At 38.4% G+C, this 22,465-nt stretch overlaps 1 protein-coding gene across 2 annotated transcripts in view; it reads right to left on the minus strand.

Annotated features, from left to right (window-relative positions):
• Positions 1-22,465, minus strand: part of DCDC2 (doublecortin domain containing 2) — a 167,787-nt gene that overhangs the window by 13,880 nt on the left and 131,442 nt on the right. For both annotated transcript variants that reach the window (XM_061195762.1, XM_061195760.1), the window contains one exon: positions 10,144-10,244. In XM_061195762.1, coding sequence (XP_061051745.1) covers positions 10,144-10,244 — 101 coding nt within the window. The remainder of the gene's footprint in view (positions 1-10,143; positions 10,245-22,465) is intronic.

The raw sequence follows: 22,465 nt of genomic DNA on the forward strand, positions 1-22,465 counted from the left end.
CATGCAGATCCTGAGTCAGCAGTTCTGAGCCTCTGCATTTCCAGCAGCTCAGGTGCTGCTGATGCCGCTGGTCTCCAGGTGACACTTGGTGAGGCTCTAAACCACAGGTAACAAAGGTATGGTCATAAATACACCACCACTCCCAAAAGACATCTTTGGTTAAAATTTCTAGTTGTAATTATGCCTCGTTAGATGAAGATCATATTTTAACTTAAAAAATATGAATTTTATTGAAAACTGGGAGAAAATAGTACTGACTGTTGACAGAATGATATTTAGCCATAAAGACAGTTCTACAAGATTTATTCTAATTACATCACCCTGCTACTCTTTCTTAGGAGTCACTTTATAAAAAAGAAACACATCATTGCCAAGGCGATAAACCAGGAAGATATTTTTACCTATGCTTAAAGGTCTTCTCCCCTGGTGTTTATGTCGAATTTAGTCAATTTGTGACTAAAATTTTAAGAGAACCAGTTTTCAGGTAGATACTGTTTCTCCATCCTGAACTTTCAGGACTAGTTCATTCCTGTGAGTAGTTGTGTAATACTATATTCTGTACAAAGCACAATTCTTACGTTTCACTGGAGTCAAGAAAGGGTATTCATTATACTCTCCCCTATATATTCACTAAACTGATGTATATAATGATTGCACAAATCATTTAGATGGTTCCGGTCTCAAAGCCTCACTGACATCAAGAACATCCAGAGTGCAGCTAGATTAACAGACATATTACACATATATGTACAATTACAGATAATACGTACCCTTAAACATAGAAGTTTTTATAAGAAAGGTGAGACTTTTACCTTTTAAAAAGCACTTTATTTATCATAAGCCATTGCTCTTGATATTGTTACTAGAAAAGTGACACCAGATTTTCTCCTTAATGTGACACCAGCATTGATATTCCAAGCGCCTTTTTGCCTGCATTTGCCTACATGCATATCTTACTATTTATTTTGTAAGGGACATCCTGGGAAAATGGTTGATTTGTATGGCAAGACAGAAAAGGTCTGGTAGTTATTATTGCTGTCTGCATCCTAGCAGGGACGGCTCAGGGGAAACCATCAGTATTCAGGTTTTCTAGAGAATATATGCATGCAGTTACAAAGGTTAACTCAGGATTCCTGAGTGGTAAGAGGAAAGAAGATGGAATATGGAAATCATATGGAAATGAGCCACAAAATATCAGAAGCATCAATTACTTGGAAGGTATTTTCACAGACAGATGAGGCTGCTCAAGTGACTTACACTTTAAACTCACATCACACCTTTGACAGTAACAGAGGCACCAAAAATTAGAAATGGGAAAAGGCATCTAAACAGACACTACAGCTGATGTCCCACCCACTTAAGAAGTAAATGTTGGGACTTCCCTGGTGGTGCAGTGGTTAAGAATTCACCTGCCAATGCAGGGGACATGGGTTCTGAGTCCTGGCCAGGGAAGATCCCACATGCCGTGGAGCAACTATACCCACGTACCACAACCACTGAAGCCCACACGCCTGGAGCCCGTGCTCCACAAGAGAAGCCACCGCAATGAGTAGCCCCTGCTCGCAGCAACTAGAGAAAGCCCACGTGCAGCAACAAAGACCCAACGCAGCCAAAAATAAATAAATAAAATATTAAAAAATAAATTTAAAAAAAAGTAAATGTTGCTTTTTCTTATATTTATATCAGAATTCCCTAAGGAGTATATTTGAATGTTAAAACCCTCGCTATCTGAGATAACAGCACACGCTACAATTTTCTAGGCAAGAGAGCCTACCTAACCATCCAGCTGTCCTCCTCATTCTTACCTGTCAGGTCTCCCTCCCTGAAATACCCTAGCCCTAGAAACTGGAGCTCAGAACGCCCCCCCAACCAAATGAAAATACTACCTTAAATGTCCATTTCTCCATGCAGCATTTGCTACCTTTGAAATTTAGGAGTAGGATTTGTTACAGGCTTTGGATAGAAGGTGTTTCTGTGGATTTGATGGCAGAGTTCAGGCAGAGATGTTGAAAGTAAAGAAGTTACGACACTTGTTTTTATTTCTGTTCCCATAGAGACTAAAATCATCTCCTACCCAAGCTGAATGAGGTGTTTGGAAATAATCAGTTTCAATTTTTCATGACAGCAAAGTACCGCTTCCCGTTTTCAGCTTTCAGAGGCTTACTTTCACGGAAGGGAAAAAATGGTTTCAATGTGGTTTGAAGTACAATGACCTACAAAAAAGGGTGGTTCTATTTACAGATGTGACACTCGAAGGACACAAGGAGAGTGAAGCTTTGGCCAGCCACCTGCTGAGAGCTGGCTCACCCAGGCCCGCTGAATTCCACAAGTTCCCACGACACTCATAGGATAAGATATAATACCTTGAAAACTTATATTTATATAGCTATTTAGTCATCTTAGAAAAAAACGTTCCCCATTAAGTTTTCTCACTTTAGAAGTAAATGTTGATTTTCTTTCGCTTACATCAGAAATCGCTGAAGGCTATGTTTTAATGTTTAACACCATTTCCATCAATCAAACACAAATCAACAAAGGTGATGTCACAGAAGGCCTTGTTGATGATGCACAGGGAAGTTAAGAAGCCAGAGCGTCCTCATCTTAACTCTTCCCACTGTGTGTGATGCTTATAGCACCAACCATGAATATGATTCACTAAGAGGAGGTGACCTGAAGGTAGAGAATGGTGAAAACACTGTTTGCACGCAATTCCTTTCATTTCAGGGAAGGCAGTGAAGGCCGAGTAGCCCTCCACACAGATGGAATCTGCTTCTGTTTGTGAGATAATTAGAAGCCCCTAGTCTCCCCACTTCCCTTCCTTGAAGTGTTGAGACAGAGCACCAAACTGGAAGCCAGGAGCCCTGGGCGCCTGTGTAGACTCCCCAACCCCCAGCAGGCTGTGTGTTTGTGGGAAAATGGCTTTCCCCACTACAGCATGGGGCTTTGTTTCTTCAATGGCAAAGCAAGGAGTTTATTCCAGCCTCCTTTCTGGTTCTGAACATTTCCTAATTCTTATTTTAATAAATAACATTTCACTGAAATAGATTTAGGGGTCTGGTCAAAAGAAGCAGCCTCCTTTATCTTTCTGTGTATTTTACTCATGAACATGAACAAGTAACACAAACAAGCTCTCCATTGAGCTTACCCTTCATAAGAGAAGGTGTCAGTGACTGCTGATTCTCCAGAAGGGACAAAATAGGTCAATGGGCATATTTGGACTTCAAACCTCCTGTTTCTGGTTATAGCCTCTAGGCTGCAGATTCTTTAAAATGGCAATGTGTTCTATATGTGCAGATCAATCATCACAAACTTAAATGCCCCCAGGGGCTGGGAAAATTACATAAATGTGTAATTCAGCACATATGTGAGGTAATAGGGAGTGCTGAGGTCTGCAGTAAACTGAAGAGTACACGCCCACTAAAGAGATTCCATATTGTAAGCCCTGGGCCAGCCAAAAAGATTCTCTCATAGGAGATTTGGTCACAGGCTGCCAGTTTGTCATCCCTACTGCAGATTCTATGAAGACAGTTTATTTTCACAGTGATGAATTAGTGTGAAAGAGATTTCTGGTTAAACACAGCAGACTGAACAAATGTGTGGGGGGGGGGTTTGTAGCTTCCTTCCAATTCCCCTCTAAATTTTAGGTAAGGGCAACTTTAAAAGGGATGAAGCTATAGAGACACAGAAGCCTGGAATTTGGGAAACAGCCACAGAATTTGGGAAATTGTAAAGCCATTGGACGTGGGGCCGATAACAGCAGAACCGAGTAAGCTAAAATTTGAGTCTGTAGGGAGGGGAAGCCAAGAAGCAAACTTTGCACGTTGAAAAAACCTATAGAAGGCTTGGGGATTGGAGGTACCATCTGTCTCTGGAGGAAGGGGCATAGGTATTGATATAACTAAAAACAGGTGGATTGGCTTAGAGTCTTTAAATGAAGGAGGTAGACTCCCAAGATCCCCTTGCTGACCTTGGAGAAATAAATGAGGTTTATTCTTTAAAGATACTGAACTATAAGGAAGCTGGACTCAAGCACAGTGAGAACAAGAGCACCATACTGAAACTCAGAAGGATACATCTCTCTACTTAAGGTCCCCAAGCCACCTTCCCACAGTCAGCTCCCAAAGTGCTCACAGCCAGGCTTACACCATTAAGGCAAGAGGTTGAAAGACTCCACTCAAAAGAAATAGACCAACCCAAAGGAACAACACAGATACTGAAAACTGGAGGTACGCCAATGAAATGGCAAAACCAATCACTCTCCAGTGAAGCATCCCCAGCCTGATAAGCTCTGCCTGTGCACACAGAGTTTCCTTAATGCTTCCCTCTAAAATCTAACCAGACATAGACCTTAAATTTATACAATGTTACATGTCAAATATATTGCAATTAAAAAAAAATCTAACCAGACAACCAAGGAGAGCCTCTAACATGGAGACAGAGGTCATGGAGATAGAAAGATAGAAAGAAAAAAGAAACAGAAGAAACAAACATAGTTCTGGAAAAGAAAGTTTAAAATAATAAGTTAATCCTTGGAGAGATAAGGGAAGAGACCACATACATAAAATAAGAATAGGATGCTATAAAAAGGAACATTCAGAGAATATGAAAGAGCTCTTAAAAATTAAAACCACGATGGCTAGAAAAAAATCAATAGATGGAAAATAAATGCTGAAGCTTGTTGATGTTTTTTTTAAAGTTGAGAAAATAGAAAAAAATCCATAGAGGTGGAAAGTAGGAGAGATAAGTAGAGGATCAGCCTAGGAGGTCCTATATCTGAATACTTGGAGTTCCAGAAGGAAAGTAGAGAAATAGAGAGAAGAAAATTATCTAAGACATAATGCAACAATTTTTTCCAGAACTGAAAAACAAACATTTTCAGAATAAAAAAGCCCATTGAGGGACTTCCCCGGTAGTCCTGTGGTAAAGAATCTGCCTTACAATGCAGGGGACGTGGGTTCGATTCCTCATCAGGGAACTAAGATCCCACATGCTGCAGGGCAACTAAGCCCACGAGCCACAACTACTGAGCTCGCGCCTCAACTAAAGAGGCTGCGTGCCACAAACTACAGAGCCCATGTGCCCTGGAGCCTGCGCACCACAACTAGAGAAGAGAAAACCCGCACACCACAACTAGAGAGAAGCCCACGTGCTGCAACGAAAGATCCCACATGCCTCAACGATGATCCCATGTACTGCAACTAAGACCTGACGCACCCAAAAATTAATTAAATAAATAAATAAATAATAAATAAATCTTTAAAAAAACACAAAAAGCCCATTGAGTACCCAGTCGAATAAGTAAAAAGACCTGCACCAAGGCACATAACTGGAAATTTTCAGAACACCAGGAACAAAGGAAAAAGCCTAAAAGCTTCCAGAGAGAGAAAAAGGATTATTTACAAAGGATCAGGAAACAGAATGACATCAAACTTCCCAACTGCAAATCTGGATGGGAAGGCCAACTGAGCAACACATTCAGAATTCTGAGAGAAATTATATCTAACCTAGAATTTTATATCTAGTCATGTTTACAGTCAAGTTTGGTAGAGAAAAGAAAAAAAGACATTTTCAGACATGCAGAGTCTCAAAAAATAAAAGTTCCTCCCATGAAGCTTTTCCGAGGCAGCTGCTAGAGGTGAGCTCCACAAAAACAACGAAGGTATAACCAAGAAAGAGGAAGATGTAGAACCCAGGAAATAGGGAATCCATCCACGGGAGAAGCCAAAGAAATTCCCAAAATAATGGTGAAGAAAAATACCAGGATGACTCTGAAAAGTAGATCCAAAGAACAACTAACCAGCCTGAGGCAGATGATCGAAAGGCTTGAGAAAAAGATGAAATTGAGATTTATTATCACCGTGTACATCTGAGTACATCAAGAGGAGATCAACATTTCTGGCAGAGTTTGGAGATGGCTTGGTAATGACTACAGAGAATAGAAAACTAATCAAATGAAAACTTAGAAAACTAAGCAAATGAAAAACACATAGGCAATTACTAAAATAGGGAGGAGGAAAAAATATTACAGAAGAATATTTCTCTATTCCATGAGAAACAGCTAATAGCTCAAATCGGTTAGGTCTATAGAGCAGGAAGAATCCAGGTGGGGAAAGCTGGGGCAAGTGGTTGCTATTTTTGTCATAATTTTGTTGGATTGGTTGACTTTTAAAAAGAGTACATGTGTAATTTTGTTATTAAGGATTTATTAAGTTTTAAATCAATCAACAAATAAGAAAATAATATATATCACAACCTCCAATTTAAAAAAAAAAAAGAAAGCTTTCACTGCTCCTGTGTTCACGACGCTGGTTTAAATGCTATTTAATGAAACTACTTAGCATAAAAACATCTTGCAATTCTCATTTTATTACTACTCAAAATCAACTACACATGGATGGAAAAAGCTATAAAACAATCCAAAACCACGCTGAAGTTACAATCCACATCTTCTGCTCTCTTCTCTCAAATGGAACAAAATCCAAAATATAATTGCTTCTTTGCCTATTTTACAGGTATGTATTTACCTATGTCTTTGAGATGGTGGCTTCTCCTGCCTGATCTTTACTTACTAGAGGCAGTTTACTTAACTATATTGGAACAGTCTCATTTCTTGCCTCCTTAGCTTGAAAAGCATCAGTTTATAAACGGAGCATAATGACACATAAGTCATCGGTGCCAGGTATAGCCACAAATATTGGTTAATCAGGCACTTGCTTCACTGCTTATGGGAAACCAGATTGATTTAGAATGTGCATGCAAAAAAATTAATTTTTAAAAGAGTACTTTATTCTTATGAGACCTAAACTCTCCCCTGAGAAAAGGTATTTGTTCTGGCCTCCCCAAATCTATAAAAGAATGTGACATTCTTCAGTTTCCCATGGGTTTGGAAGTAGTATTAGATCCAGAATCATTAATTTGTCTCCAAAAAATTAAGAGTCTAGACTTTGGGACAGAGCTCAAACATGTTTTTAGCTGAAATTAGTCCACAGTGCCCCATTACACACACTTAAACACATAAACACAATGCCAGATGGGATCAGTAGAGGCTATGAAAGACTATGGAAGATCTGAAATTTTTCCATACTTAACAAGCTAACACATTAGCCTGCCATCTCTTCATGGATGCTGGCAGAAGACAAGAGACTACTGGGTCAGAGACAAAGGACTTTATTGCTCACAGCAATAGCAGTGGCCAGAGGATCAGCATTTGCACCCACTCCCTGAGGCCCCATTCCCACAGAGCAATGTGAAGGGGGTGATACACATGCTGGCTTACATTACAGGGGAAGGGCCCCATGCTTAGAGAACCCAAATCTTTTTTCTCCAAATATTTTCATTGTGATAAAATAAACATAGCAAAAAATTTTACCATTTTAACTAGTTTTAAGTATACAAGTCAATGGCACATCTTTTATAATGGATAGTAAACGTGCCTGACCTTTGCACCACAGGGAGACATCATCTTTATTATACTGGACCATCAACAAACCTAGCCTTTGCTCCACACCAGGATTTCTCAGTCTCAGCACTATTGACATTTTGCACTGGATAATTTTTTGCTGTGAAGACAGCCGTGTGCATTACAAGATATTTAGCAGATTCCCTGGCCACTACCCACTAGATGTCAGTAGCACTCCCTCACTTATAACGAACAAAAATGTCTCCAGAAATTGCCAAATATCCCCTCAGAGGCAAATCACCTCCAGCTGAGAAAGACTGCTCCAGAGGAAGTCACTATCTCCGTCTTTTGAGGCTATTCACTACACAAACATCCTTGAAAAAACAGTCCAGAACAAAGGCAATCTGTGCCTCTACTCACAAAACATGCAAAAACACAAGAGATCCATGGAGAACTGCCTCTCAACAGAGGCCTTAATATTTACTTCTGAAACTTGATCTGCTTTTCAGGCATAGGTAAAGTACTTGGCCAATTTACACATGATATTACATGCACACACACCCTTCTTCGTGGTACTTTGACTAAAGTTACAACATGAGCCATTTAGATGATGGGAAACAAGTTCAAAGAAGTTAAGTAGGTATGGCCCGAAAGGAAATGTATGTATCATTTACAGCTGAGCCAAGTAGTATATAATAGACAGTTCTTTTCTTATGCAGGAATTTTTCCCCTCCTTGGGTTAATAACTGGCTTTTGTGGGGGAGAAGGGCATTTAATACTCTTCCCCAGATCACTCCTGTGCTTTGAAGTTAGACAGACCTGCATTCAAATCCCAATTCCTCTACTTAACAGTACAAACCTGGACATGTAATTCCACCTACGGGGGCTTACTTTATTTCCATACATAAAGTGAAGGTGATAAGACCTATCTTATAGGGTTGTCATAACAATTATATGAGATAAAAGTGCCTAGTACAGTGCCTGGCACTCAGTAGGTACTGAATAAAGAGTAGCTACTGCTACTATTACAGGTCCTGAGAGTTGTTCTTACTAGAATGGAGCTTTACACTAATTTCTCCACACTCTCACTTGGTTTTTCACAATATTTATAACATAGCTGCTTAGGATATGGAGCAAAAGACCACCAGGCCACAGAGAGAATGACTCTAAGACCTGACTTCATAAGCATCTCATGCCAACCCCATGAGCTAAACAATCCTAACTCTATTACTAACAGGGTCAAAGAAGAAAGCAGTTCTGACCTTTTGTTACCTGGTTTTCTTTTCTTCAAACTGACCTCAATTTGTTGATATTGCCCAGCTTTTACCAATCTGTTTAATCTGTCTCTCCTGCATACTTGTATTTTAATAAGCTAGCACTCTTGTGTCAAATAAGAAATCAAGCTCTGCAGACACTTTTCATGGCTGTTCAAGTATTATCAGAGATCAATTCCTCTCGTGCCCTCCCCTTCCTGGTGATCATCAAACTCACAAGTAAAGAAATAAATACCTATCACAGATTTCAAAACTAAGTGATTAACAAAGAGATCTCCTTTTTGGTAATAATGCTACGACTTTCTCTTGATATTTGGCATTTTTGACTTTGGAATATAAATTAGTCTTGGTTTCTGCTGCTATTAGGTGTTGTACATATGTGATGATTTCTCTTCTTTGTCTTAAAATATAATATTTAATTATAGCTTCACCGAAAACTTAAAATTCCAATTTCCCTCAGGGAAAAAAAAATACCTATAACTGGAGCTTATGAAAAATTGTTAGTTGCAGCTAATCCTGGATAATAAATTGGATTTTTGAAATCTGTGTGATTTTTAACACATTAAGCTTTTCATCAGGAAGGTGATGCTTACAGAAAATGCCTGTGGAATAATCAGGCAGCAATTTCACTGCTGCAATGTTAAGACAAATACAACTGAGAACATCATCTATGGAATTTGCTGGATTGTGAGATTTGCTCTTTGAAAAGGAAATATCACATAATAGTCAGGAAACAAGTGGCAATTCCTGGTGACTCTGTATTCCCTTGAGCCTGGGATTATGAATTCCCCCTCCTCACCTAAATTCCAATCCTCCACTTAGAACTGTAAGAAACTTGATTGAATTCTATTAAAAAGCCTAAACAACTTTTATTTCTTGTATCATTTAGCCAGAATGAACACTACTTAGTTCCTTCTATAAGCACATGTGTGCACACACACACACTCCTAAAAGTACAGTGTCCCATTGGCCTAAAAAGAAAATCAATACACACTTAGCAAATATTTGAGCTGCATTTATATAAGCAATTCCTTTACGAAAAACAAATTCCAACCATCACCATTTCAAGGACCCTAAAGGAGAGAAAATAACGGCACTTTTAAACTGCTTCTCTAAATGGAGGACTTTTTTTCTAGATTAAAAATGCCCAAGCCAATACTCTTTTTTGTATCAAACTTTCACCCTCTGTATCTCATACCTAACTCCAACCCACCTCATTCTTCAATGCTGTTTATTAAAGATATACCATTTTTTGTAACAATAAAGACTCTGTCCAAATGGCTCCTCTTTGTGGGAATACGAGGAAGAACTGAAGGTGTTTTGTTTTATTTTTAAGGTCGTTCAGCCACATAGCTAGCACCTGAGAGTGTTTAACTCGCATCTGCATAAGAACAGCACAGGGCAGGTAACACAAAACTTGAAAGAAAAATATTATTTGGTTTACACATATTTTTAAGGCATGGAGACTACCTGGTCAACTGGAATCTCAACTTGAGTATCTTCATCTTCTTGGACTTCTGCAGCCCCCCGCGTTTCTGATCTTTCCTCTCCAGCTTTGAAAACGCCTTCATCTATTATTTGAGACAAATACACAGTGAGAATCAAAATCCAATTGTGACATCGTGTGGCTGAATGTTGAAATTACAGTCAAATACCTAATGATTATTTTTCGTAGGTATTCTGGTTCCCCTTGTATTGACAAGATTTTTGTAGCCCCCAATTCTTCTATATTTTCATTGGGAAAAGGTTCAGTGACCAAAGCAAGGCTGACCCAGAAGAGCAGGGCTATGTCCCAGCCTCTCCTCACCCCCTGGCTATTGATTTAATAACACAGCCCTTGGGAAAACTGGACAGCTACATGTAAAAGAATGAAATTAGAAGACTCCCTAACACCATACACAAAAATAAACTCAAAATGGATTAAAGACCTAAATGTAAGGCCAGACACCATCAAACTCTTAGAGGAAAACATAGGCAGAACACTCTATGACATATATCACAGCAAAATCCTTTTTGACCCGCCTCCTACAGAAATGGAAATAAAACCAAAAATAAACAAATGGGACCTAATGAAACTTAAAAGCTTTTTTGCACAGCAAAGGAAACCATAAACAAGACGAAAAGACAACCCTCAGAATGGGAGAAAATATTTGCAAATGAAGCAACTGACAAAGGATTAATCTCCAAAACATACAAGCAACTCATGCAGCTCAATATCAAGAAAACAAACAACCCAACCCAAAAATGGGCAGAAGATCTAAATAGACATTTCTCCAAAGAAGATATACAGATTGCCAACAAACACATGAAAGGATGCTCAACATCATTAATCATTAGAGAAATGCAAATCAAAACTACAATGAGATATCATCTCACACCGGTCAGAATGGCCATCATCAAAAAATCTACAAACAATAAATGCTGGAGAGGGTGTGGAGAAAAGGGAACCCTCTTGCACTGTTGGTGGGAATGTAAATTGATACAGCCACTATGGAGAACAGTATGGAGGTTCCTTAAAAAACTAAAAATAGAACTACCATACAACCCAGCAATCCCACTACTGGGCATATACGCTGAGAAAACCATAATTCAAAAAGAGTCATGTACCAAAATGTTCATTGCAGCTCTATTTACAATAGCCAGGACATGGAAGCAACCTAAGTGTCCATCAACAGATGAATGGATAAAGAAGATGTGGCACATATATACAATGGAATATTACTCAGCCATAAAAAGGGAACGAAACAGTTATTTGTAGTGAGGTGGATGGACATAGAGACTGTCATACAGAGTGAAGTAAGTCAGAAAGAGAAAAACAAATACCGTATGCTAACACATATATATGGAATCTAAAAAAAAAAAAAAAAGAAAATGGTCAGAAGAACCTAGGGGCAAGACAGGAATAAAGATGCAGACCTACTAGAGAATGGACTTGAGGATACGGGGCGGGGGAAGGGTAAGCTGGGACAAAGTGAGAGAGTGGCATGGACATATATACACTACCAAACGTAAAATAGATAGCTAGTGGGAAGCAGCCGCATAGCACAGGGAGATCAGCTCGGTGCTTTGTGACCACCTAGAGGGGTGGGACAGGGAGGGTGGGAGGGAGGGAGATGCAAGAGGGAAGAGATATGGGGACATATGTATATGTATAACTGATTCACTTTGTTATAAAGCAGAAACTGACACACCATTGTAAAGCAATTATACTCTAATAAAGATGTTAAAAATTAAAAAAAATAAATTAATTAAATAAAAGAGAATTGGATTGAAAAAAAATAAGCCAGTGTTGGGAAAAAATAAAAATAAAAAATAACACAGCCTTGTACAAGTACTTAGATGGGAAGGATTTCCTACCTATTATCTCTGCTCTCTCCTCCTAGCCCTGAAACAGTGATGATGCTTGGTGCTTGAAAATACTCCTTTTAGAAGTTTGCCTTTCCCAAAAGAATGCTATACGCTGAAATAATGTATTGGAATAATTCTCTCCATTCAGAGTAACATAAAAAAATATTTTTTACTGTAACAGGATCATAGAGCTGACTCCACATCTCACACAAATCAATCTTTTACTTTGAAGGTGTCCACAGTATTTTCACAACCTATGTCTTAAAACCCTTAACTATAAAATGTAACCCAAATTTCTAAGACTTTAGGTTAAGCTCCTTCGACTTGTTCTCCCACGGGAAGCAATAAGAGCTGTTTTCCATATTTGAAGTAGTTTTAATGTCTTCCCTCCGTCTTCTCTTCTCCAGGCCAAGTAATCAAAGAATCACAGGACCATTTGTCATTCTGTCCCATCTATTTGCCTCAAGGCAGGTCTAATGCTTCAGTCATTCGCATGGATGTTTTCTCTGCCCAATCATTTAAAATCCGTGGGGATGGAGATTTCACCTCCTTCTCTGATCATCTATTCCAGTATTTGATTACCCTTACAGTCTAGAAAATGTTTTTATCTTTTGTCTTAAAACCCCTTCTATTTCTCAAATGGAAGCTTGTTTCCCAGAGCACAAAGAGTTAACACATTTCACATGATAATACGTCATATTGTTAAAGTTATGAAGTCACTCTTAATTAAACATAAAATATATCTTTACCTTCGCTGAGGATCAATTATATGTAAGGCACAATATGAGCCGATGTGACCACCTAGGATATAAATGAGATGTAGATTTTTTCCAGTTGCTTACAGACCAATGAGTAGACAGAAATACATACACACCACTAATAAGGTGCCCTGAGGTAAGAGGCATAAGGGCTATGGCAGAGCCCTAGTGGAAGCTTAGAAGGTACAGCCAAGTGAAAAAGGAAGGAAGGAAGAGAGAGAGGAAATATAACCAAACTCAAGCCCTTTTTGTTTCTCCTAGAGAAACAATTTTCCTTTTTAATTACTTTTTAATTACTTCTCTACTATCCTTTTTAAAAACCAGGAACAACAGAGCTATCCCCAAAGCTGATTAGACATGTTAGATTAATTTACATGGATTAATTCCATTTTTTATTGAAGTATAATTTACAATGTTGTGTTAGTTTCAAGTGTACAGCAAAGTGATCCAGTTACACATATATACTATTTTTCATATTCTTTTCTATTATAGGTTATTACAAGATATTGAATATAGTTCCCTGTGCTATACAGTAGGACCTTATTGTTTAACTATTTTATATATAGTAGTGTGTATATGTTAATCCCAAACTCCTAATTTATCTCCCCGCCCCCTCCTGCCACTACCCCCTTTGGTAACCATAAGTTTGTTTTCTATGTCTGTGAGTCTTTCTGTTTCGTAAATAAGTTCATTTGTGTCATATTTTAGATTCCACATATAAATGATATCATATGATATTTGTCTTTCTCTAACTTACTTCACTTAATATGATAATCTCTAGGTCCATCCATGTTGCTGCAACTGGCATTATTCTTTTTTATGGCTAACATTCCATTGTGTATATATACCACATCTTCTTTATCCATTCTTCTGTCATTTTGAGGATTACCTGCAGCAATAATTTAATCCCAGACTGGTTTTTCCTCTCAGCCAACAACCTTGTCACCTGATGATCCTTTCCTTCCACCAGCTCATGTGTGCATAAGCAATCCAAGGTAATTTTTCATTCACTAGAGTTTTCTCAGTTAAATCATCCTGTGTATATATTAATTGAAAAAAAATATATATATATACAGGAATCACTACACAATCATCACCAAAATGATGATTTCTGCATAGGCAGCTATTTTGGGTTATCTCTGCAACCCATCTCCCCAAGGACACAGCTCACCTAGCAGGTCTAATGATTCTGTCCTAACTCCATAGCATCTTATAACTCAGAGCATGAATCCAAATGAAACTGCAGTTCAGCAATATCAGAAAAAAGAATATAGAAAACAAAACAGAATATGTGATGATGTTCTCATGTATCTGGCCTGGAGTAAATGCAAAGTTATGGTCACAAGCTCAACAAAGCAATCCTTGAGCTAAGAAAAGTACAGGGAAGGACACTTCAAAGGGCAAGGAAAATAGCTTACAATTATTCTGTCCTAAAAGAAGTGAAAGGGAGAAATCCAAGTCTATAAAATTGGAGTCAACAAGGATAGGGCAAGCTGATATTTGTCTCTCCATCAAATTCTGGAACACAGAACTCAAGGAAATAATAAACATTACATTGATGGTAGAAAACATTAATTAAATGATAGAAAAACAAATTCCACTTTATTCACATGTGGAGTCCACAATTCTGAGAATGTATAGAGGCAGAATAAACTAATTTCAAATAGGGTTGCACATTTTATCAAATGTTATCTCCAAAATGGTTTAAAAAGGAAAGTTAAGGTGTGTTTGACATTCACTTCCACCTTCTGAAATACCTTAGGAGACAACAATCATACTCATCCACAAAATGTCCCTGGAGTCAACCTTTAGAGATAGATGCTGGTCTCAGTAGACTATGACCTATGTCCATGACTTTTTTGGACAACATTTTTTCATCCAAGTATGGCACCTGCTTTCAAGGGAACCACAAAGAGAAACCTACAGATACCAAAGAAATATATTGTTAATGCTCACATTCAATGAAATGTTTAACTGTATCCAAGCAGAGCTCTGAATGGCTTGCAGATGTGTTTTAGGATAAACATTTCACAAGAAAAGAAGAATGAGATCAATAATAACAAACAAAATGGAAAGGGCACTGAGATGGAAAATGGCAACCATAATGATATAAACAGCAAGGAGACAAATCAACAAAGCTCAACATTGAGTATAGTGACAAAAAGAGAAAATACAAAGATAAAAGTGTTTGGTTGAGGCATGGCGTAGGATTTGTTCACCACTGAATGGAGATGTGTAAGTCAACTCCTTCAGCAGCACAGAGCAAGAAAGTACGGTTGGAAAGGAATTCACAGAAATAAACAGTGATGGAAAAAAGAAAAGCAAGAAAGTTACTTTGTGGTATGAAAAAGGACTTGAATTTTTATTAAAAATGTTATATAAAATTTAAAATAGGGGAATATGAATTTCTAGGGGAAATATTTTTAAATAGCATTTTCTGATTATAGATTATTTAATACACATGCATGCATTTTAGAAAACTTGGAAGATGAAGAAAATAAACATCCTAATCTCATGATCCAGAGTTTCTCTCTCTCTCTCTCACACACTCATAAAACTGAGATCCTAATGTATATATAATTTCAAGAGATTTTTTAACTTTGAAATCATATCATGAGCATTTCCCACATCATTAAATGTTATCTGAACACATAATAAATTGGTGGTACCATGCTGTAATTAATGGACAATGAACCTGGATTCTTGCATCTTCCCATACTTAGAAAAGCACTAAAACCATTAACTAAGATGTCGCAACTAGCAATAACCTTCTGGCAAGATGAGCACTTGAACTGGGCGATTGGGATTGACATGTATACACTGATGTGTATAAAATTGATGACTAATAAGAACCTACTGTATAAAAAGTAAATAAAATAAAATTCAAAAATTAAAAAAAAAAAAGATGAGCGCTTGATTGCATGTACCCCTTTGTCAAAATCACATATGTACTGGCCTCCCCCCTTTAACTCTTCGAACAGTTCTCAGAGCTCTCAGAGACTGTCTTCCAGGTTATAATCCACAGATTGGTTCGAATAAAATTCTCCATTTCTTTCTTAGATTGACTATTGACTTATTTTTTCCACTGAAAATAATATCTTTTTTCCTATACGAACATACTACGATAAAGTTTAATTTCTAAATTAGGCACAGTAAGAGAATATCCGAATTGCCAGCATCAATACTCTTGCACTTTGGGGCCATTATTAAGTAAAATAAGGGTTACTTCGAACACAAGCACTGCGATACCTCTACAGTCGATCTAATAACCAAGAGGGTGACTAAAGTGTCTAAAGAGCGGGCTACACCAGAAAAAGGGATGATTCACCTCCCAGGCAGGAAGAGGTGGGAGAGCACAAGATTTCATGGCACTTCTCAGAACAGACTGAAGTTTAAAACTTATGTCAACATAATAAAGGCTATGTATGACAAACCCACAGCCAACATCGTTCTCAATGGTGAAAAACTGAAACCACTTCCTCTAACATCAGGAACAAGAGAAGGGTGCCCACTCTCACCACTATTATTCAACATAGTTTTGGAAGTTTTAGCCACAGCAATCAGAGAAGAAAAAGAAATAAAAGGAATCCAAATCAGAAAAGAAGAAGTAAAACTGTCACTGTTTGCAGATGACATGATACTATACATAGAGAATCCCAAAGATGTTACCAGAAAACTACTCGAGCTAATCAATGAATCTGGTAAAGTAGCAGGATACAAAATTAATGCACAGAAATCTCTTGCCTTCCTATACACTAATGATGAAAAATCTGAACAAGAAATTAAGGAAACACTCCCATTTACCACTGCAACAAAAAGAATAAGATACCTAGGAATAAACCTACCTAAGGAGCCAAAAGACCTGTATGCAGAAAACTATAAAACACTGATGAAAGAAATTAAAGATGATACAAACAGATGGACAGATATACCATGTTCTTGGATTGGAAGAATAAACATTGTGAAAATGACTCTACTACCCAAAGCAATCTACAGATTCAATGCAATCCCTATCAAACTACCACTGGCATTTTTCACAGAACTAGAACAAAAAATGTCACAATTTGTATGGAAACACAAAAGACCCCGAATAGCCAAAGCAATCTTGAGAAAGAAAAACAGAACTGGAGGAACCAGGCTCCCTGACTTCAAACTATACTACAAAGCTACAGTCATCAAGACAGTATGGTACTGGCACAAAAACAGAAATATAGATCAATGGAACAGGATAGAAAGCCCAGAGATAAACCCACACACATATGGTCACCTTATTTTTGATAAAGGAGGCAAGTATATACAATGGAGAAAAGACAGCCTCTTCAATAAGTGGTGCTGGGAAAACTGGACAGCTACATGTAAAAGAATGAAATTAGAACACTCCCTAACACCATACACAAAAATAAACTCAAAATGGATTAATGACCTAAATGTAAGCCCAGACACTATCAAACTCTTAGAGGAAAACATAGGAAGAACACTCTATGACATAAATCACAGCAAGATCCTTTTTGACCCACCTCCTAGAGAAACGGAAATAAAAACAAAAATAAACAAATGGGACCTAATGAAACTTAAAAGTTTTTGCACAGCAAAGGAAACCATAAACAAGACGAAAAGACAACCCTCAGAATGGGAGAAAATATTTGCAAATGAAGCAACTGACAAAGGATTAATCTCCAAAACATACAAGCAACTCATGCAGCTCAATATGAAAAAAACAAACAACCCAACCCAAAAATGGGCAGAAGACCTAAACAGACAGTTCTCCAAAGAAGATATACAAATTGCCAACAAACACATGAAAGGATGCTCAACATCACTAATCGTTAGAGAAATGCAAATCAAAACTACAGTGAGGTATCACCTCACACCGGTCAGAATGGCCATCATCAGAAAGTCTATAAACAGTAAATTCTGGAGAGGGTGTGGAGAAAAGGGAACCCTCTTGCACCCTCTAACACACCATTGTGTAGCAATTATACTCCAATAAAGATGTAAAAAAAAAAAACTAAAAGTGTATAAATTGAAGAAGTAAAATAAAATAAAACTTATAAACTGTTGTTTCTGGAATTTTCCATTTACTATTTTCAAACCACGGTTGACTGCAGAAAGCAAAACCACAGGTAAGGGGGAACTACTGTACTTCATCCAGGGCCAAGATCAGTGAGCCAATGTGAATGTTCAAAAATATGATGAACATTCATGATGAGTGTTCAAAGTTATGTGAATGCTCAAGGTGAAAGTTCAAAAGCAGGCCTGAAAACCAGAAAATTAAAATTAACACCAAAGAATTGCCAGCAAGGCCAAAATACAATGGTAAAGAATTTGAACGATACAATATGTTCCCCTTCTGTCAGTGCCACAGTAAAAAGCAACTAAAATGGGGAGGGGGCGGATAAATTGGGAGATTGGGATTGACATATACACACTACTAAATATAAAATAGGTAACTAATAAGAACCTGCTGTATAGCACAGGGAACTCTTCAATACTCTGTAATGACCTATATGGGAAAAGAATCTAAAAAAGAGTGAGTATATGTATATGTATAACTGATTCACTTTCTGTACACCTGAAACTAACACAACATTGTAAATCAACTATACTCCACTAAAAATTAACTTAAAAAAAGAAAATCACACACAAAAAAAGCAACTAAAGACACACTCCATGGAAGAAGGTAAAGATGAAACATTAAAAACTTAAAGCACCTTCTTGCAAGGATAGATTCCGCAAGAAATTTAAGTTTTTACAAAAATATTCAGTTTTTCATCAAGGGCAATATTATGCAAGCACTTCAAAACCTTACACTTTCCCTTTATTATGACTGCTCATTTAAACTTGCACAGTAAATTTAGATCATAACAGCAATCGTTATGTGCAATGGTTGTATAGTTACTGCTATAAATAGCTCAGACGTCCTAACCACAACTCACTAAGGGTAGATGCCACCTAGGGTAGGGGGTCCTCTAATGGGACACAGGATTAGTTTTAGCATCCCTCAGGATGCTCGTAAAAACAGAAATTTAGTCTTACTCGATCCCAATGTCAACAGGTAAGTGCCCCTTTTTGCCATATACCGCCCATCTGTGAAATTTTGGTGTGCCAATAATCGTCTGGCACACATTCAAGATTTCTTCTAATCCCCTTATAATAAGCTTTAACATAATTTTCAACTGCTCATGAAATTACTTCTTGTTTGAGTCTTAGCAATTTTGCTTCCTCTAAATTTAATTGTACATTGTAAATGTAATAATAGAATGCCTGTACATCATATAAAAATAAACTTTTCTTCTATAGGTAGGAAAAAGTAGGTTTTTGGAAAAAAGTGATAATACAATGATTTCTCATCTCAAAATGCCCTGCCCTAGCTGAGCACCTCATGCTAAGCTGTCTAAAATCACTGCCTCCATCCCTTACCCACATACTTAGCCCCACACCTAGTCCAACCTCTGTAGCAGCATCTCATAAAGACTGCTCTGGTCAAAATCAGTGACCATAATGGTCACCTTTATGTTCTCATCTTACTTGATCTCTTAGCAGCTTTTAATACAGGCGATCTCTCTCTCTCTTTCTGTCTACCTATCTATTTATCTGTCTATTTCTCCATTTCACTCTGGTTTCAGCAGAATCAACAGATGCTTCTCTTCAGTCTTCTTGGTCAACCTATCCTCCTCTGTTCAACTTCGAAGTGTCGCAGTACCCCCAGAGCTACATCGTGAGTCTACTTCTCTATTTACACATGCTTCTTAGATAATCTCATCCTGATTATGGCTTGAATACCATTAATATGTCAATGACTCTCTAATCCATTCAATATACCAGCCTCTTCGTAGGTCCCCAAGCTCATATATCCTATTGCCTAACTTGACAACTTGCCTTGGATGTCTAATGGGCATCTCAAACTTAACATGGTCATAAGAGAACTCCAGGTCCCCACCGTAAACTGTTCATCCTCTATATTCCTCATCCCATAACATGGCACCTCCACTCAACCCCCAAATCTGGAAATTATCCTTATTTCCATCTTGTTCTCACTCCCTATATCCATTCCATTCTTGGCCTGTCAATTCAATCTCCCTTTAAATATATCCCGGGGGCTTCCCTGGTGGCGCAGTGGTTAAGAATCCGCCTGCCAATGCAGGGGACACAGGTTCGATCCCTGGGCTTGGAAGATCCCACATGCCACGGAGCAGCTAAGCCCGTGCGCCACAACTACTGAGCCTGTGCTCTAGAGCCCGCGAGCCACAGCTACTGAGCCTGCATACCACAACTACTGAAGCCCGCGCACCTAGAGCCTGTGCTCCGCAACAAGAGAAGCCACCGCAATGAGAAGCCCGCGCACCATAACAAAGAGTAGCCCCCGCTCGCCACAACTAGAGAAAGCCCACTCACAGCAATGCAGCCAAAAATAAATAAATACAATAAATTTTTTTTAAAAATCCCGAATATGTGAGTATTATTTCCAGCTCCACTATTAGCTTGGTTTAATCATCACTATCTGTTGGATGGGCTATTACAACAGCTTACAAATTAGTGTTCCTCTTCTACTCTTGCTTTCCTCTGAATCATTCATCACACAAAAGCCAAGTTATATTAATAGATTACAAAAATTACTTGGAAACTCTAACACTTTCCAACATACATAGAATCCAAGTTCCTTACCATGGCTTAGAGAAATGTGTTCTGGTCCTGAACTCCCTCTTAGACCACATTTCATACCAATTTCCCTTTGCCATTAAACTCCAGGTACATTTTGTTTCTCCAACAGAAAACTCATCGCTATCTTACGGCTTTGTCCTTTTTACACCTTCTACCTGGAATGTTCTTTCCTCCCTTTTCCCAAGGTAAGCTGCTCTTTCTCATTCAGATCTCAGGAAACCCTCCTCCAGTTCAAGTAGTCACCCAGTCATTCACATTGCTCTGTTTTAATTCTCTCACTAGCATTTATTACTAGCTGATATTTTTCTTGTTTATTTGGTGTTTTAGTGTTTGTCAGTCTCCACCAAAGTGTAGGCTCCAAGAGAGCAGGTACCACGCCCATATTGTTCACTGCTCTGTAGCTAGCATGTAATAGAGCTCAGCACACAGGTGTTCAAAAGGTGTCTGTTGAAAGAATAAACAGCAGGCACTCAAAAATATTTGCTGCATTGAGATAGAATGTAAGGAGAGTACAAGTTAAAAGCCGCTAGCCCAGTCCATTAATTCTGTGTTGCCCCAACCTGGCCACACTTGGCAGTACAGCATTTTGATGAGGAGGAGGAGGATAAAGAGGGGTGAAGAGAAAGAAGATTGGCGTACACCTACACAGGGATCAATAAATTAGGCTATGTGTGGTAAGTGAGATAATACCCGCCCCCCCCAAGAGGTCTCCATCCTAATCCTCAGAAACTGAACATGTTACATCGCATGGCAGAGGTGAATTAAGGTTGCAGATGGAACTGCTAATCAGCTGACCTTCAGATGGGGAGATTATCCCGGATTATTCAAGTGGACCCAATGCAACCACAAAGGTCCTTGTAAGTGAAAGAGAGGGGCGGGGGAATCAGTGTCAGGGTGATGTGGTGTGAGAAGGACTTGACTGGCCATTGCTGGCTTTGAAGATGGAAGGGGGCCATAAACGAGGGAATTGCAGACAACCTCTAAAAACTGGAAAAAGGCAAGAATAGAAACTTTCCTCATAGAGATTCTAGAAGGAATAAAGCCTCACCAACACTGTGATTACAGCCCAGTGAGGACCATTTTGGAATTCTGACCTCCAGAACACTAAGATAATAAGCATGTGCTGTTTTAAGGCACCATGTGTGTGGTAATTTGTTACAGCAGCAACAGGCAACTAATACACCATGTGCCCAAAAACTATGGTCTAGAAAGAACACTGGGGCAGTAGCCCCTGCAAATCCCCTTTCTGACTCCTACTTGCTGGGTGAGGGCAGGCAGCTGAGACACCCCTGTTCCTCCTGCTATGAAGGCAGTGGTCCAAAACCCTCCTGCAAATCCTCTGCCTTCTGTTTTCCGTCTCTAAATGTTATTACCTCTCTCTCTCTCTCCCTCCCCTACAATGTACAAAAAACACCCCTCCAGATACCCACATCTGCCAGAAAGAAGAAAAGGGACTCGATTTTTTTAAGTCCTCCCTTACCCTAAAACCTTCGTAATAAAAGCCATTTGCTAACAAACTAAAGAGCGAGGATAAATTTGATACACAATACTGCTCTCATTCAACTACTACACTGAGGATCAAATTCAATGCTTGGATGCACACTACACTGCAGTTCAGCTCTAATCTTTTTTCTTTGAATCATGAGTAGACATTTTAGTGTATATTACACAGCAAAGCAATAACAAACACTCTAGTAAGAATAAAAATGCTCCTCAATTATTTTTCACTTACCCCTTATGAATTTTATTGCCTAAAAAATGAAAGCAGAGCTGCTGAGGTAGGGCAGTCATGTCATTAGTGTGTAGCTCGTAATAAATAAGAATCTGTTTCCCTTACAGAAATGGCAAACTAGTGCTTGTGCATTTTGAGCCTTTCTGCAACTAGAACGGCTGAAATGAAAGCATTTCCTAGTTTCAGTACATCAGTGTGTTAGTGTAGTAACATTAAAATATTTTAATATTTTAAATATGTTAAAATGTTAATGTTAAGTAAGAAAAGTTACCAAATAATTAATGAATGATAC

Source organism: Eubalaena glacialis, chromosome 7, assembly GCF_028564815.1.
Source record: "Eubalaena glacialis isolate mEubGla1 chromosome 7, mEubGla1.1.hap2.+ XY, whole genome shotgun sequence".
In the NCBI taxonomy this organism is placed as follows: domain Eukaryota; kingdom Metazoa; phylum Chordata; class Mammalia; order Artiodactyla; family Balaenidae; genus Eubalaena; species Eubalaena glacialis.